Source organism: Megascapheus bottae, chromosome 29 (assembly GCF_031878675.1).
Source record: "Megascapheus bottae isolate mThoBot1 chromosome 29, mThoBot2.hap1, whole genome shotgun sequence".
NCBI lineage: Eukaryota > Metazoa > Chordata > Mammalia > Rodentia > Geomyidae > Megascapheus > Megascapheus bottae.
This window is the reverse complement of record NC_143537.1, coordinates 10,294,511-10,311,614: the sequence shown is the minus strand read 5'-3', so window position 1 is coordinate 10,311,614 and position 17,104 is coordinate 10,294,511. Positions and strand designations below refer to the sequence as shown.

General features: G+C 43.2%; 2 protein-coding genes across 2 annotated transcripts in view; one reads left to right on the top strand and one right to left on the bottom strand.

The window, feature by feature from the left end:
* The window catches only part of LOC150044707 (ral guanine nucleotide dissociation stimulator-like), a 358,565-nt gene that overhangs the window by 224,466 nt on the left and 116,995 nt on the right, over nucleotides 1–17,104 (top strand). The gene's annotated exons all lie outside the window — the stretch shown is intronic.
* On the bottom strand, nucleotides 2,268–15,252 carry LOC150044710 (uncharacterized). The gene is made up of 5 exons (XM_090320915.1): nucleotides 14,959–15,252; nucleotides 8,976–9,034; nucleotides 7,093–7,219; nucleotides 5,321–5,410; nucleotides 2,268–4,366 (listed from the first exon to the last, which is right to left on the bottom strand). Exons 2-5 carry the CDS (start codon nucleotides 9,030–9,032, stop codon nucleotides 2,364–2,366), a joined length of 2,277 nt encoding a protein of 758 aa, XP_090177041.1. The 5' UTR covers nucleotides 9,033–9,034; nucleotides 14,959–15,252; the 3' UTR covers nucleotides 2,268–2,363.

Below are 17,104 nucleotides of genomic sequence, written 5' to 3'. Positions count from 1 at the left end.
GTGTATACCTTCCTAGGCAATAGAAAGGGATGAGGATTACTTTGTTGTTGTTTTTCAGATTTTTTTTTTTTTTTGCCAGTCCTGGGAATGAGCTCAGGGCCTGAGCACTATCCCTGAATTTTCTCAAGGCTAGGCCTCTACCACTTGAGCCTCAGCACCACTTCTGGCTTTTTTCTATGTATGTAGTACTGAGGAATTGAATCCGGGTTTTTGTGCATGCTAGGCAAGCACTGTACCACTAGGCCAAACTCCCAGTCCCATGTTTTTCAGAAATTTTGTCAAAGCTTTTTTAAGTAACTACACAGGAGACAAGCAGACATATAAAAAGCAGACAAACACACAGAAGGGCAGGGACACACTCTAACACAGTGAGTGCTCTCATAGGGAGATAGAGAAAAACAGAAACAAACACCAGGATTCACAGATACATACAGGGAGACTGCGAAGATTCCTTTTACCTGAATTTTACCCTATCAATGATTAGCATTGGTCTCCTTTTATCTACTTGTATCTCTCATCCCTTGGATTTCTGTAACCATTTCCTAACTTCCTTCAGCTCCTCAATTTTTCCATGTACCTTATTATTTCCATTACTACCACAATTAAGTTTCACAAAACCATATATTAGTCATGTTTTTAGTCAGATGGAGAAAGGGATAATGATGGTAGAGAGATATTTATCCTCCTGAGAACTTCACATTCAACCTTCAGCACAGTGAGAAAACACAAGCTCTACTCATCATCCACACTGGTGTTTTATTATAACTCACTCAGAAAACACAGAATGAGTAAGACTGAACAATCACAAGCAACTCCTCACCCTTGATTAATTCAATATAAAGGAAAAACAACACATTTTGATTCAAAGACTTGCACCAATATACAAAGAAACTATACCCCCAAATGTGTATCTTTCCATGTTCTCCACGTTCCATTTCAGGAACAGGGGAATAAAAGTTATTGAGACAGATTTGACTTCTGTGCAAATATTGTAATAAACAAGGAACTCTATCTTCCATTCAAATAGGGAACTAGATGTAGTATGTCATTTGTGTATAATGTATGGACCACAAGTACAGGCAGAGGCTTTAGGGGAGTAGTGGAGACATTGATGTTCTCTGTATCCTTGCCAGAATCATGAGTCTTTTCCCATCTATCACTTGTAAAACCATCCTGGAGGTGATCTGACTCCAGTCTCAATGGGCCAGATTTCTGATTACTCAGAAGAGTTTACAAAATTACCTTGACACATCATTCCTTAGTAACAAAAGACAAAGGTCACCCAGGCGCAGTTGCTAACAACTGTAATAATAGCAACTCAAGAGGCTGAGATCTGAGGATCACAGTTTAAAGCCAGCCTGGGCAGTAAAGAATGTGAGACTATTATCTCCAATTCACCACTAGAAAACCAGAAGGGATATTGTGGCTCAAGGGGTAGGGGTGGTAGCCTTGAACTGAAGAACTCAGGGACAACACCATGCCCGGGGTAGGGCGGTAGCTTTGAGCTGAAGAGCACAGGCACAGTACCCAGGCCCAGAGTTCAAGCCCCATGATCCACAAACACAAAAAAACAACAAAAAAGAAACAGACACAAGTCATCAATTTCAAGCTCTTCATTATTCATCAAGCCTGAAGAAATTATGCCCTTACATTATGTCCAAATCCTTTGAATAATATCCAGGCACATCCTCCCTATTCCGGGAAAGGCCAGGTGAGGTGGCTCATGCCTGTAATCCTAGGAAATCAGGAGGCTGAGATCTGAGGATCAATGTTCAAAGCACACCCAGGCACAAATGAACCTGAGACTCTACTCCAACTAACCTCTAGAAAATGGGAAGTGGGGCTTGGCTCAAGGGTAGGGCAGTAGCCTTGAGCTTAAGAGCTCAGGGACAGCATCCAGTCCAATTTAAGCCCCATATCCCCCACACACAAAAAAGCAAATGAGGATGAGAAATGTTTGCTCTGTGAGTGCCCAGTATAAACAAGTTTCCTGTAATACCTAGTTTACCTCTGCTTTGATGCATTCTCCATGGCAATAACTGAGGCTTCTGAAAATTTTTTCACATCCTCTCTCCTGTGTGTTTTCTGAGGTATGACTTCTTGAAAAACTTTCCACACTGGTTTCAGTCATAAGATTTCTCTCATGTGGTGTTCAATGAGGGACCCTGACCTTTGCTACACTCATAAGCCTTCTCCCCACTGTGGGTACCTGTGAGAATTATTTTGGGGTTACTGAGGTGTGATTTTTATGAGAAGGATTTTGCACATTAGTTACTCTCCTGTATGTCTTCTCTTGATGATTATTAGTAAGATCTGTCTTCTGGATGAAAAGACTTTCCACATTCATTACATTCATAAGGTTTCTATCCTGTGTGTCTTCTCAGATGGAGAGTTAGGTCCTCATTCTTGGTAAAAGACTTTCCACATATGTTACATTCATAAGGTTTCTCTCCTGAGTGTGTTCTCTCATGAACAGTAAGGTTTCCTTTCTGGGCAAAAGACTTTCCACACATGTAACATTCATAAGGTTTTTCTCCTGTGTGTGTTCTCTGGTGCTTAGTAAGGTATCTCTTCAAAGTGAATGACTTCCCACATTCATTACATTCATAAGGTTTCTCTCCTGTGTGTGTTCTTTGATGAGCAGTAAGGTTTGCTTTCCGGGTGAAAAACTTTCCACACACTTTACATTCATAACATTTCTCAATTGTGTGTGTTCTCTGGTGGAGAGTGAAGTATTTCTTCAAGGTGAAAGACTTTCCACATTCATTACATTCATAAGGTTTCTCTCCTTTGTGTATTCTCTGATGAACTGTAAGGTCTCCCTTCTGAGTGAAAGACTTTGTACACATGTTACATTCAAAAGGTTTCTCTCCTGTGTGTGTTCTCTGATGGACAGTAAGATATGACTTCTGGGTGAAAGCTTTTCCACAAAAACTACATTCATAAGGTTTTTCTCCTGTGTGTCGCCTCTGATGGACAGTAAGGTTTGTCTTCCAGGTGAAGGACTTTCCACATTCCTTACATCTGTAAGGTTTCTCACCTGTGTGTGTTCTCTGATGATCAGTAAGGTTTGCCTTCTGAATGAAAGACTTTTCACACATGTTACATTCAAAAGGTTTCTTTCCTGTGTGTCTTCTCTCATGATCAGTAAAGTTTGCCTGCTGGGTGAAAGACTTTCCACAAATGTTACATTTATAAGGTTTCTCTCCTGTATGTCTTCTCTGATGGACAGTAAGGCTTCTCTTCAGGGTGAACGACTTTCCACATTCTTTACATTTATAAGGTTTCTCTCCTGTGTGTATTCTCTGATGACAAGTAAAGTTTGCCTGCTGGGTGAAAGACTTTTCACACATGTTACATTCATAAGGTTTCTCTCCTGTGTGTGTTCTCTGATGGATAGTAAGGTTTATCTTCCAGGTGAATGACTTTCCACATTCATTACATACAAAAGGTTTCTCTCCTGAGTGTATTCTCTGATGAACAGTAAGTTTTCCCTTCTTGGCGAAAGACTTACCACATTTCTTACATTCATGTGGTTTCTTTTCCCTATGAATTCTCCAATGCTTACTAAGACCTGACTTCTGAGGGGAAATTTTCCTACATTCCTCATATTGATAGGGTTTCCCATCTGTGGGTGCTTGAGGTGGTAAAGTCTGGTCTGACTTCTGAGAGGCAGAATTTTCACATTGGATATACTCGGATGAATTCCCCTCTGGATGTTTGCCTTGAGATTTTTTACGGTGCATTTGCTTCCTGAAAGGTTTCTTAGACTCGTTGTGGGTACAAGGATTCTCTCCTGTGAATATTTTCTGATGTGTAGTGACTGCAGGTCTTAAAGAGAATGTTTTTCTACATTGGGTACATTCAGGTGTTTTCCTCCCTCTCTGAACTACTGTTTGGGTACGCTGAGTAGATTTTTTACAGTCTCCTCTGTGCTCCTTATGGTTGTTGTCAGACTCTCCCACAAAAACACGATTATGCTGACAAAATATGCTCTCTGAGTTTAATTCCTTCCCTTCACCATATTCAAAATTCTGAAGCTCATTAGGACGCTCTAATTTTTGGCTAAAATGCTCTGCGTATCTGAAGGATTCTTCAACTACAGAAAACACACCTGGCCTACATGCACCATGTATGCCAGTCTCACTATGAAGAAGCGTATTCTGACACTCAATCAATTCTTTGGTCTCCATCCCTAAGGAATCCTGATTATTCCTAATTAGCTCTGCATTATGTTTTGTACTCAAATCAAAAGTTCTTACAGATCTCAGTGTCTCTTCTACTGTATAACTATTTGCTTCTTCACATAGCTGTTCATCCAGATTTTTCTGGCAGGTTTTAATTATTTCTTCCATTTCTAGGCCATCTAAAATGAGACACAGTTAAAAAAACACAAAAACAACAGTAAGATCCAAATATAATTTTAATGTAAAGGTAAAGACATTTTGCTTCCACCATAACTGTTAGGACTTTAAAATACAAAGCTAAGAATTGATTTATGAGAAATATATATGCTTTTATCCCTCACTAATTATTGCTAATTATTGAATACTAACATTTTACAATGGAAAATTATGTTTTCTATTTTTTTTTTTTTGCCAGTCCTGAGCATGAGCTAAGGGCCTGAGTACTGTCTTTGGACTTTCTCAAGGATAGACTGCTACCACTTGAGCCTCAGCACCATTTCTGGCTTTATTTTCCTATGTATGTAGCACTGAGGAATTGAACCTGGGTCTTTGTGCATGCCAGGCAAGCACTCTACCACTAGGCCAAACTTGCGGACTCCTTTTTCCTCTTCCTTTTGTCAGTCATTGGACGTGAACTCTGGGCCTAGAAGCTATCCTGGAGCTCTTCAGCTCCAGGCTATGCCCTTCCCCTTGAGCCACAGCACCACTTCCAGTTTTATGGTGGTTAATTGAAAATAAGAGTCTTTTGGACTTTAGTGCCCAGGCTGGCTTTGAACAGTGATCCTCAGATCTCAGTCTCCTGAGTGGCTAGGATTATAAGCATGAGCCACTGCCTCCAGCTTGAAATCTCATTTTCTCTATTTCTATGGGGTTTTTTTTTGTTGTTGTTATTATTTGGTTTTAGAATGATTTCCAGAAAGACAAAGAGAATTTCCAGCTCTACTACCATACAAAATTCAGTATGACTCCATTTAAATTCTTGATTCACAAGCCTTTGAGAAAAAAGATTACCTAGTTCTCTGCCACACTCTGAACTCAGGGGAACTAGCAATATTACTGCTCAGTACTGCACAAGATGTATTTACCCACTAGGCTCTTGCTCCACCATCACTATGCAAAATGCATTAACTCACCTGTGAAATTCTTTTCTGAGACTTCCCTTATCCATGGTTCTGCACCTTGCTCCAGCTTTACAATCAATTTAGGTTTGGTAAGACAGTGCCCTGTTGATAAGAAATAATGGAGAATTATTGCTCATGGTGTGTCATGTGTGTTGTAAAGTCTCACACATCCTGTTCACGAGGTTGCTCCTAAATCTTGTTTCTCATTTCTCACTGGCTCCCTGGTTGATTTTCCCCTAGGTTTGGATTTTTTTTCCCCCTTATTGTGTGGCTTGAACTCAGCTCTTTTACCCCATGCTTAGGCCCTATATCAGTTTGAGTCAGAGCTCCTATTCTAGTTCTTGAGTGGTTGGTTAATTGTAGGTAAAAGTCTCATGAGGACTTGTCTGAAAACTGCAGATTTGATGGTCTTTGTGGCTCTCACCTGTAAACCTAGCTACTCAGGAGGTTAAGATCTGAGGATTAAGGTTCAAAGCTAGCCTGCGCACAAAAGGACCTGAGACTCTTATCTACAATTAAAACGGAAGTGGGGCTATGCATAAGGATAGGGCGGTAGCCTTGAGCTGAAGAGCTCAGGGACAGTATCCACACCAAGTTCAAGCTCCATGACCTACCAAAAAAAAAAAATTCACCGCAGATTTCAGCATCCTGAGTAGGCAGTATTATAAGCATGAACCATGGTCCACAATGCCAAGTTTGGGTTATGAATACACACTTCATGTACTAATGGCTAGCATGCACAAAGACCAAGGTTCAATTCCTCGGTACTGAAGGAGGAATGAACAAGCTAAGAAACCCCCCTCTAGGCCCACCTTGTTCCCACCTTGTTCTGGGAAGTAAAAACTTTAGGGCCCAGTGGTCATAGTAAACATCTATTCCAGGAACACAATTAATGTACATAAATTCCAGTAACTGCCCTGTTTTCAGAGTCCAGCGGTCACCAGGACCCAACAGTTAATCACCTACACCCAAAACAATCAGAAATATACTTATGAATCAAACTAAATGTCAAACTAAATATTATCCAGTCATGAGCCTGTAGCTGTAACTTGTTTGTACATGATTATAAAAGCTGTGTAAAGGGGCCGGGAGTTTGGCCTAGTGGTTAAAGTGCTTGCCTAGCATGCATGAAGACCCGGGTTCGATTCCTCGGTACCACATACATAGAAAAAAGTCAGAAGTGGTGCTGAGGCTCAAGTGGTAGAGCTCTAGCCTTGAGAAAGTCCAAGGACAGTGCTCAGGCCCTGAGCTCAAGCCCAGGACTGGCAAAAAAAAAAAAAAAAAGCTGTGTAAAATCTTTGCTCGGGACCTCTCAGCATCACTGGCAAAGAGTACGCGGATGTCCGGGTTCGAACTGGTAATAAACGACCCTTGCCCCTTTGCTTTGGCCTCGGCCTCTGGTGGTTCTTTCCGGGTCCCAGGAGTTCAGGTACAACAGGTACCACATACATAGAAAAGCCAAAGTCGTGCTGTGGCTTCTGGAAAGTCCAAGAACAGTGCTCAGACCCTGAGCTCAAGCCATGGGACCCACAAAAAAATAATAAAAATAAGTGGAAGAGCATTATACATGATCTGAAGACTTCAGGGACAGTGCCCAGGACTGTCTTATCTGATAACAAAGAGAGAAAGAAAGAAAGGAAAGGAAGGGAGAGAGAGAGAGAGAGAAGGACACTTCCCAAAGACAGAAACATTACATCTAAATAGCACTGACACTGTGGTAAAAAGTTGCCTGTCCACTAAAAACAAATCATTGGATCTTGTAAGATACAGTGACTTTTGCTCACCCAGTGACACCAGGTTGCTGTAGGTCTCCAGCATTACATCTCTGTACAGGGTCCTCTGAGCAATGTTTAGGTCCTGCCACTCCTCACAGCTGAAGACCACAGCCACATCTCCAAATGACACCATCTCCTGCAATGGCACATTTCCATCAAGTAATTAGCCCTGAGTCATGAGCACATCAATTCTGGAATTTCATTCTTCTACATGTATGCTTTTGTCTTACATAAAATATTTCCAGCTTCCTCTGTTATCCATAGGAGAATAAAAATCAAATTAGACATACTTTTCCCTATGTCCACTAGGTAATTAGAAATACAAAGTTTCCCTAATACATCAGAACACATTTCTGGTACTAGTAATAGAGAGAAGATAACAATTTTAAAGAGCTAATAATCTGGCAAGACCACATTAGTTATAAATAGATGTCTGAAAGGATGGTTTCAGCTCATTTTGATAAAATTCATTACATATCAAGGTAATAATGAAGTAAATGAACAATAATTCCTGCATTTTCATATTCTGCCTCACTGAAAAAGTCATTTAGAGCTACTATTAAAAAGGGCCCTCATAAGCAATCAAAACATGCAGGACATCACAAGGAATACAAACCACATCAGTAGATCTATGAAAAGCTTAGTTTCCGGGTGAATGTTAAAGGGAGTAACAGTATGCAAGAAGGTAGCTAATGATTGATATGGTCCATACAAGAATTGACTTAGAAAAAGAAAAAGAAAAAAAAAAGAATTGACTTAGGTCTCAAAATAAGAACATGGTATGTTAATCAATTTTCTTATTAAATTTCCCAAGATTAATGGCGGGTCATCCCTATCCTGATACTTCCATCCCAGGTAAAAAGGAACTGCTAGCACAAACTTTTGTGAACATCACCTTCCTGCTACAATACAGAATCACTATATTCTTAGACATTATAAGCTGGTTTTGTGAGAATATTTTTAAATCTTTAAGAATCTAGTAATAACACATCCAGCAGGTTAATTTTCTATTTTTGCCATAACAAAGTATCAGGCTGGGTGAGAAATCTATTTTCTACTCTTCTATAGTATAGAAAACTTTTCTAAAAAGACAATATACAAATGTTTGATTCAAATATATTTTAAAAAGTGGACCAGGAGGGGCCGGGAGTTTGGCCTAGTGGTAGAGTGCTTGCCAGGCATGCACAAAGACCCAGGTTTGATTTCTTGGTACCACATACATAGAAAAAAAGCCAGAAGTGGTGGTGAGGCTCAAGTAGTAGAGCTTTAGCCTCAAGAAAGCGCAAGAACAGTGCTCAGGCCCTGAGCTCAAGCCCAGGACTGACAAAAAAAAAAAAAAAAGACTACAAACAAAAATCTGCACTCAATTTAGAACTCCAGATGCTAAATCTATAAGCCATCTTTATCTGACTTAGGATGTCAGCATGTTCCTTAAGCTGAATCTGTTCTTCTGCTTTTAAATCCTGGACACCAAAGGTTCACAAAATGTGTAATGTCCCTGCCATTTTAGAGAGCCCTAAAATCCCCAGTAATAGTGACCAGCACTGAGTGAACCGAGCTAGGAGTCAATTGAATTAGCAACACAATGGCTGCTCTCTACCTTCTGGTGGATAGAGAGCAGCCATGAGTCTTAGGAGACTGAGCTGTCAAAGGTTAACACCACACACAGGTGATCATAACTATACACAGGAGGTCATCACCACCATATGATGTCACCTTATGATGTCCACAGTCAACCACGACAAGGATGAGACCACACTCAGGTACTCATAACCACACGCAGGTGGTCCAGTAGGTGAAGCATTTTTAATAATAAAAAAAAATTGGCAGCTAAATCTGCCAGGCTATTACAAAATGGAATGTAAAACAAAGAGAAATGCAAAGCAGCTCACCAGAGATCTTTTCATTCTTTTTTGCTTTTGACAATGAACAGAAGATTCTGGCAGCATGGCTGAAAGAGAAGGCAAATGAGGTAGTCAGGAAAGAACTTGTGTGATTTTGCCCCAGATTTTCCTACTCTTGACCTAAAGAACCAGGACAAGCACACAATAAAATGGCAATGTATTGTGTTTACATACACATATCCATATGTATAAATATATATATGTATATGTGTGTATGTGTGTATGTGTGTATATGCATACATTCTTGTCCTCAGGCTTGAACTCAGGGCCTGTGAACTGTCCTTAAACACTTTTTCCTTCAACGTTAGGGTTCTAGCACTTGAACCACAGCACCACTTCCAGCAATAAATGTATATGAAGTACCATATAATCGAACCAAGGGTTTTGTGTTTGCTAGGCAAGCACTCTATTACTATGTCATACTTCTGGCCCCTTAAATTATATTTCATCAAAGTTCTAGAACACAAGTTCAGGTAGTCACTCCATTTCAACTGATACAAAATACACTCAGTGAAAGTACAGAGGATGAAAATAAGATCAACCTGATTCTATAATGGGGTCTAGATGTGACAAACTATGAGACCACTCAGAATATGACTGAGATGTTAAAAGTTTATTGAGCAGGGAAGGAGCTGACGTGCCAGGAGTACACCCCAAGGTTGGGATCTCAGAGTGCAGCCCAGGTCTGTAAAAGCAGGCAGTTGTTAAAGAAAGCCAGCAAACATGCCAGGGGGTTCATACCATAAATCTCTCAGGGGCTTCATCCTATAAATCTCAAAAGTCTTTATCTATAGTCAAATTATATCTGGCAGTAGGCACCAGGAGGTCTCAAGATGCAGCCCAGGTGAACAAATGGCAGGAGATAAGGTGTTAATTTCTGGGTAAACAGTGACTGGGAGAAAGGAGGCTGAAGGGAAAGGTGTTAGGTCCGGGTAAACAAAGGCTGAGGGAAGCAGGGGGGTAGGGGAGTAAAGGTATAAGAAAGGGCTCTAAATTGCAGTCCCTAACTTCTACACTTCCATTACAATAATATATCCTCCACATTACAACAATAATACATTTTCCATTTCCCACATTACATATCACAATTCTTTTTCTTGAATTTTCTTCCTCTTTTTTTTGTGGATTTCATCAAAAGTTTCATAACACATATTAAAGCAGTGATCTAAAATACACTCAGTAAAATATTTTAGGCTCATTATTGTAGTGGAGAAATTTTAATTTTTCAAAACAAAGTATAGAATGTCCATATTCATAACGAGAGAGTTGCAAAAGTCATAGAAAATGCAAAGGATCAAACTTTTTTTTTCTTGAATTAATTTTTTCCTTTTTCTTTTTTTTCTTTCTTTTCTTTTTTTTTTTTTTGGTCCATTGTGGGTCTTGAAGTCTGGGCCTGGTCACAGTCCTAAGCTCTTCAGATCAAGACTACTTACTGCTCTACCCCTGAAGCTACACTTCCACTTCCGGTTTTCTGGTAGTTAAATAGAGATAAGGGTCTCACAAACTTTAGTGCCTGGCTGAGTTTGAACCACCATCCTCAGATCTCAGATTCCTGAGTAGCTAGGATTACATGTAGGAGCCACCTGCACCCGCTAAAAATTTCTTTAAAAAGAGTTTTGTTGTTTTTTTTCTTAAGCCGGGCAAGCATGCCTGTAATCCTAGCTACTCAGGAGGCTGAGATCTGAGGATCAAGGTTCAAAGCCAACCCAAGCACAAAAGGACCTGAGACTCTTATGTCCAATTAACCTCTAGAAAATGGGAAATGGGGCTTGGTTCAAGGGTAGGGTGGTAGCCTTGAGCTGAAGAGCTCAGGGACAGTGCCCAGGCCGAGTACAAGCCCCATGACCTACGAAAAAAAATTAGTGGTTCTTGAACTGAGGACCTGAGCACTGTTCTTGGGCTTTCCTAAGGCTAGAACTCTACCACTGCAGCCACAGTGCCACTTCCAGCTTTTTCTATGTATGTGGTACCGAGGAATTCAATCTGGTCTTTATGCATGCTAGGCCAGCACTCTACGACTAGGCCAAACTCCCTGGCCAAGATCAACCTGTTTCTTTTATTTTCTTTCCTTTCTTTTTGTCGATTGTGGAGTTTGAACTCTGGATACCATCCTACCCCTTGAGCAACAGCCCCACTTGTGGTTTTCTGGTGGTTAATTTAAGATAAAGGTCTCATGGATTTTAGTGTGCTTCACTACTAAAAACACAAGAGTCAGGTGAGGTGGCTCATGGCTGTAATCCTAGCTACTCAGGAGGATGAGATTTGAGAATTATGGTTCAAAGCCAGCCAGAGCACCAAAAAGTCCCTGAGACTCATATATCCAATAAATTACCAGAAAACAGGAAGTGACACTGTGGGTCAAGGAGCAGGATGGTAGCCTAGAGCTCTAAAGCTCAGGGACATGGCCCAGGCCCAGAGTTCAAGTTTCAAAATGGACCCAAAAAAAAAAAAAAAAAAAAAAGCCAGGCACAGTGGCTCATGCCTGTAATCCTAGCTACTAAGAAGGCTGAGATCTGACAACAGTGGTTCAAAGCCAGCCCAGTCACTACAGACCATCAGACTCTTTTTTCTTTTTATTGTAATTAATAGAGGGGTTACAATTATATTTGTCAGATAGAAGGTGCAGTACTTCTCACACATTGATACCCCTTCTCATGTTTTTGTTCCCATTTCCTCCCCTCATCTCCTCCCCTATCAGACTCTTATCTCCAATTAATCACTGGCAAACAAGAAGTGGAGCTGTGGCTCAATGACTCAGGGTGTTAACCTTGAGCTAAAGAGCTCAGAAACAACACCCAGGCCCAGAGGTCAAGACCCAGGACCCACAAAAAATAAATAAACAAATAAATGAAATTAATAAATGAAAAGCAAAATAGCCAGGCACAGTGGCTTCCACCATCCAGAGTCTGTGTGGTTACTTCTGCCAGGAAAATCCACCATGTACCCTGAAAAGGTTTTTCAACTATAACAAGAATGACAGGCTGAGCATAAAACTGGTCAACCTTTCAAAACAGTTTTGAGTGTTTCAGATACCAGACAATACCCTGATGTATGCCATGCATGCTCTGGGAATAGACTGAAACGAGGACTGGAAGAAAGAAGGCAGCCTCTTCCTTCAAGGCCAGCTGAAGGCCAGTCCCAGGGCTCTGCATTGCCAGGAGAGTTGAACACAAAAGGCTGTGTGAAAATTTGGCAGGACCTTCCTGAAAGGCAGCAGCTGGAGGCTAATTCATATAGCAACTAGAAAAGCCAATCATTAGAAAAGAGCTCCTTTCTGCTGCCCCCAAAAAGGAAACTTTTTTTTCCCCCCACTGTCTTGGGCTTGAGCTCAGGGCCTGAGCACTGTTCTTGGACTTTCTCAAGGCTAGAGCTCTATTACTTGAGCCTCAGCACCACTTCCAGCTTTTTTCTATGTATGTGGTAACGAGGGAATCGAACCCAGGTTTTTTGTGCATTCTAGGCAAGCACTCTACCACTAGGACAAACTCCTGGCCACTGCCTGTAATCTTGGCTCAGGCCAAACTGACAGTTAACCTTGACTTTTCTATACACATCTGGTCAATGGGAAATGAAAATCCGGACTTCTCTGGCAACTACCACCACTGACATAAGAGAGCTTTCTTTAGGCAGAAGCAGACTATCAAGCATTCTTATGGACCTCATCACAACTATTCTGCAAGACAGATGCACTTGGGCAGGACACAACCCCTTTGCCTGGGGCTTTGCCAACATAGGAACCCCTGAACCTTAGAGACTGCATAGGACAATGGCCACAGGAAAAGGAAGTAGCCTCCTATTTACTCACTTATCACATCATAGAATGCTGCCAACAGAAAACCATATTGAACAGATGGAGAAAGTAAATCTCAGAGATGGAGATGGCAGATGTTGAACACACACAGCAAGTTCAAAGCAGAGGTGAGGCTACAGCCCTGGCATCCTGACCCTGATATTGGTACTGTATAGAAACTGAAGCTCCAATTGATAAGCCTTGTGGCAAAGAACCAGAGCCCTGTGTGCAAGATATCAGAACAACCACACAGCAGCCTGACAAGGAGGAGAAAGGAAAACGATCAACCTCATAAAGTCAGCCTCTTCCCCTGAGGCCAGTCAACAATCAGGTCTGATTCTGATACACAAATTACTCACTTCCCATAGAACCCATAAACTCTTTAAGCAAATCTGCAGTGCCCTACCATAAGAAACAATTCAAGCATGTATAGACCTGCCAGGAGATGAGAGAATTGGAGTGATGTAACTGAGCAGGAAATGCTAGTCCAAGCCAGATGCCAGTAGTTCACACATTGGGAAGAGGATTTGAGGATCCTGGTTCTGAGTCACCCCAGGCATTAAATCTCTAAGACTCTTATCTCTAAAGAACCACAAAAAAGTCAGAAGTGGAGCAATGAATCAGGTGGTAGGGCATCAGCCATGTGTGAAAAAAACTAAAACCTGCTTCCAGGTCCTGAGTTCAAGACCCAGGATCTGAACACACACACACACACACACACACACACACACACACACACACACACACACAGATGCTAATTTAGTCCAAATGCCCGTACACATGGGCAGGTATACAAGTGAGATTTAAAGAGGCAGAAACAATTATGATCACTGTTTGGACTTCAAGAAACACCATGTCCCATCAGTTCAGAGGAGACAAGGAAGGCATGGGGCATCCTAGCCTCAGGGAACTGAGCTCTGGGGCATTTTGGGGATCCCTCCACCAGGACAACAGTACACTTGTGGAGAGTCAAAGGTGGCATTTCCTCAAGAACCTAAAATTCACTTTTTACCCCAAAAACCTAAAATTCACATTTTACCCCATCCAAAGAACCTGAAACTCAAACAGGTTCTTTGCACTCACTCCCTATGGAATCCCACAGAGCTTGAGAAATAGGATGGAGAAAGCAGAACAGGGTTAGGGAAGGGGGAGGCTCAGGGTTCCCAGTGCAAATTGTTAACTGTGACAGGGACCTGAGTAGAAACACCTGAATCAGCAGGGGGGAGGTAACAAAGGTGATCAGAAATGAAGAGGGAACCAGTCCTGCAAAAAGCATCACACCCTGGGGTTACGGGCATGAAGTCAGGATACTTCCCAGAAAGGGAACATTAGACCAGGTCAGGGGACAGGAGAGAACAACAGAAAGGAGGCCTGACTGTAAAGTTTGAAGTAACTGTCCTGGACTGGACACAAAGGGCCATGGGGAACAAAAACTGACTCCAACTTGAATGCACTAAGAGCTCCCGGGCCCCATTGGGGAATGTTGAAGGCCAACAATAGTAAAACAGACCAGCTATTCTTGCCCTTCCAGGAAGGAATAGTCTTATCCCCCCCCCCCCACACACACAAAGAATAAAGGGCTGCTGCTTTGTGTGGGGAAGTACCAAATTCCCCAGCCAATTCAGAAAGATGATAGGTTCGTTCAAACAGCTACCATGAGGCAGTCTGTAACCCTATTGGCTACCTGCGTGTAGCCGGATATGACCATCCAGTCCCTCTGTTTGTTACAATCCCATTGGCCACCTGTGTGTGGCCAGGATTGACTGCATGGTTTTTGTCCTTAAAACCCAGCCTGAGAACCTCTGGGGTCACAGTGTTAGCTCCCGAGTCTGCACTGTGTCCCTGGCAGTTAGCACACTATCCGATTCCCCAACTAAATTCAGCTTTTTCCATGAGACTGCCTCTGCATGGTGGGCTCTGGTGGGATGTGGAATCCACACAGGAGTTATGTGGAACCCCAAGACCCTGTAACATTTCCTAATCTGACTCTATCCAAAGGACAAACCAGTCCTTAGGGGCTCAATTTACCTCATCAGAAAAAAAAAAAAAAATGAAGCAGCACAGACTCTTCCAGCGCTGCCTCTGAGGACAGGGACAGAAGCAGGAGGGAGAAGGAGCCCCAGGTTTGAAGTAAAACCAGACCCAAGGAGAAGCAGGGGCACCCACACCCGAGGCACTCACCCAGACAGAACGCAGGGACCAGCGGCTTCCCCAACCTCCGGGGTGGCACCGGGCTGCTGCTCAGGATACGCGGTGCACAGCCCCCAAAGGAAGACCTGGGCCGCCAGTACCAGAGCCACCGCCTGCAGAAGCCGCCTCTCTTCTGCCTCCGCAGGGCCCCTCGGCCCTACCACGCCCAGCCGGCAGCCCTGTGCCCACTACAGGACAGGAGCGGGGTCAGTGAGTCCCCAGAGGTGCCAGCGCAAGTCGGGAAAAACTCCTGCATCCAGGGTGCCACCACCGCCAGTGTCTCAGTATTTCCACCGCTGGCCTGCTAGGAGCCGGACGCTACCACTGAGTCCACGCTGCCAGGGGAGTCCCTTCTGACAATGCCATCATCCGGCACAGTGGAGCGTCCAGGCACAGCATTGTCTCTTCCCTTGCTATCGAGTGTCTGTACCCATCGACCTCTGCCTTCTTGAGGAGGGATCCCCCCCCCCATGTGAGTGCGACCTGGAGTCCGGATTCAGATCTTCCCCCTCCTCAGCCCCAGTGGTAAATCCGGCTCTGCACCGGGTACCCGGCTCACATAAGCAAAGAGAAAGTGCCAGAGCTGTGTTCTAGGAAACTAACTAGCTCACACTGGACCCAGGATGGGCTTTGGCAGAGTTCCAGTGCACCCTAGGATTAGATCCTGGCTTTCTCTACTGCTGTGAGTTAGGTCAGGGAGGCCAGCTTCCCATCCCGCCCAGGCCCAGTCGCTGGGGTCTGGAGCTGAGCACCACACCAAGACCTGCTTTAACCTTAGGATGTCAGTGTCTGCAGACATTGATGGGATTCCTGCTGTAACTGGTGTGCACTCTCTGCCCAAGGGCCCTGGGTTTCTTCCTGTCAAAGACCTCAGATGTTGACTGTGTCATGCCCTTGTCTAAATGGGAGTGCAGACAGTACCTACTTCCCAGTGCCATCTGTCTGCTGTCCCTACCATAGTGGTGAGGGAGTCCCCATTCCTGAGCATGACACACAAGGGTTAATGAATCCTGACAGCACTGGCTCCTGCCTGCAATCCTAGCTATTCAGAAGGCTCAGTCTGGATATTGAGCTTTGAGGCCAGCCTGGCTGGAAAGTCCTTGAGACTTTTATCTCTGATAAACTACTGAGAAAAAGCTAGAAGCTGTGCTGTGGCTCAAGTGGTAGGGCACTAGCTTAAGCACAAAGCAACAGCTCTGCAGGCCCTGAGTCCAAGCCCCAGGCCTGGGTAAAAAGAAAAGAGTTAATTAGAACTCTCCTCTCTTCCCTGGCCTTCCTTCTCAGCCTAGTGCTGGCTGTGTGTGCTCTGCCACAGTGCAGTTGACTAGGCAGATCTATGCAACAAGAAAGCCTACTCTTTCTCGACAACACTGGTCACCTCATTCATTCACCATTCCAGGTTGGACATTTTTGCTCAAAGTTGATGTTCTGTTGTTTTCCCTGCAGCTGAGCTTTTAAAGGAAAGCACCACACACAGGTGATGCTATCCACAAGGAAAACACCACTCGCAGATATGTATGAGCCACCAAGCCTGGCAAAATAAGAGAGCTTAAAATAGCTAAATACATAAATTCACAATGCTGAGACCAGGAGTATTAGAGATTTCTGGGTATGGTATTTTCTTTTAGTTTGGGGATTTGAGCTACCGTATACATATTAGTGACAGGTTAGTGACTATTAGACATATTATATGCTTTCTGTTTTTTTGTTTTGGGCTTTTTTTTTTTTGCCAGTCCTGGGCTTGAGCTCAGGGCCTGAGCACTGTCCTTGGACTTTCTCAAGGCTAGAGCTCTACCACTTGAGCCTCAGCACCACTTCCGGCTTTTTTTTTTCTATGTATGTGGTACCGAGGAATCGAACCTGGGTCTTCATGCATGCTAGGCAAGCACTTTAACCACTAGGCCAAATTCCCGGCCCTGGGTTTTTTTTTTTTTTTGCCAGTCCTGGAGCTTGAACTCAGGGCCTGGGCACTGTCCTTAGACACTTTTTGTTCAAGTGTAATGTTCTGCCACTTCAGTCAGAGCGCCACTTCTGGCTTCTTCTGTGTAGGTGGTACCGAGGAATCGAATCCAGGGCTTCATGGCATGCTGGGTGAGCATTCTACCAATTGGCTATACTCCTGGGCCCATAATATGTA

Excerpts from the sequence above, each read along its gene's own strand:
- LOC150044710 (XM_090320915.1), bottom strand. The coding sequence starts at position 9,032 with ATGCTGCCAGAATCTTCTGTTCATTGTCAAAAGCAAAAAAGAATGAAA. Across the intron at positions 7,220-8,975 it reads AAAGAATGAAAAGATCTCTG|GAGATGGTGTCATTTGGAGA; the intron begins GTGAGCTGCTTT and ends GTGCCATTGCAG. Across the intron at positions 4,367-5,320 it reads CTCAGAAAAGAATTTCACAG|ATGGCCTAGAAATGGAAGAA; the intron begins GTGAGTTAATGC and ends GTCTCATTTTAG.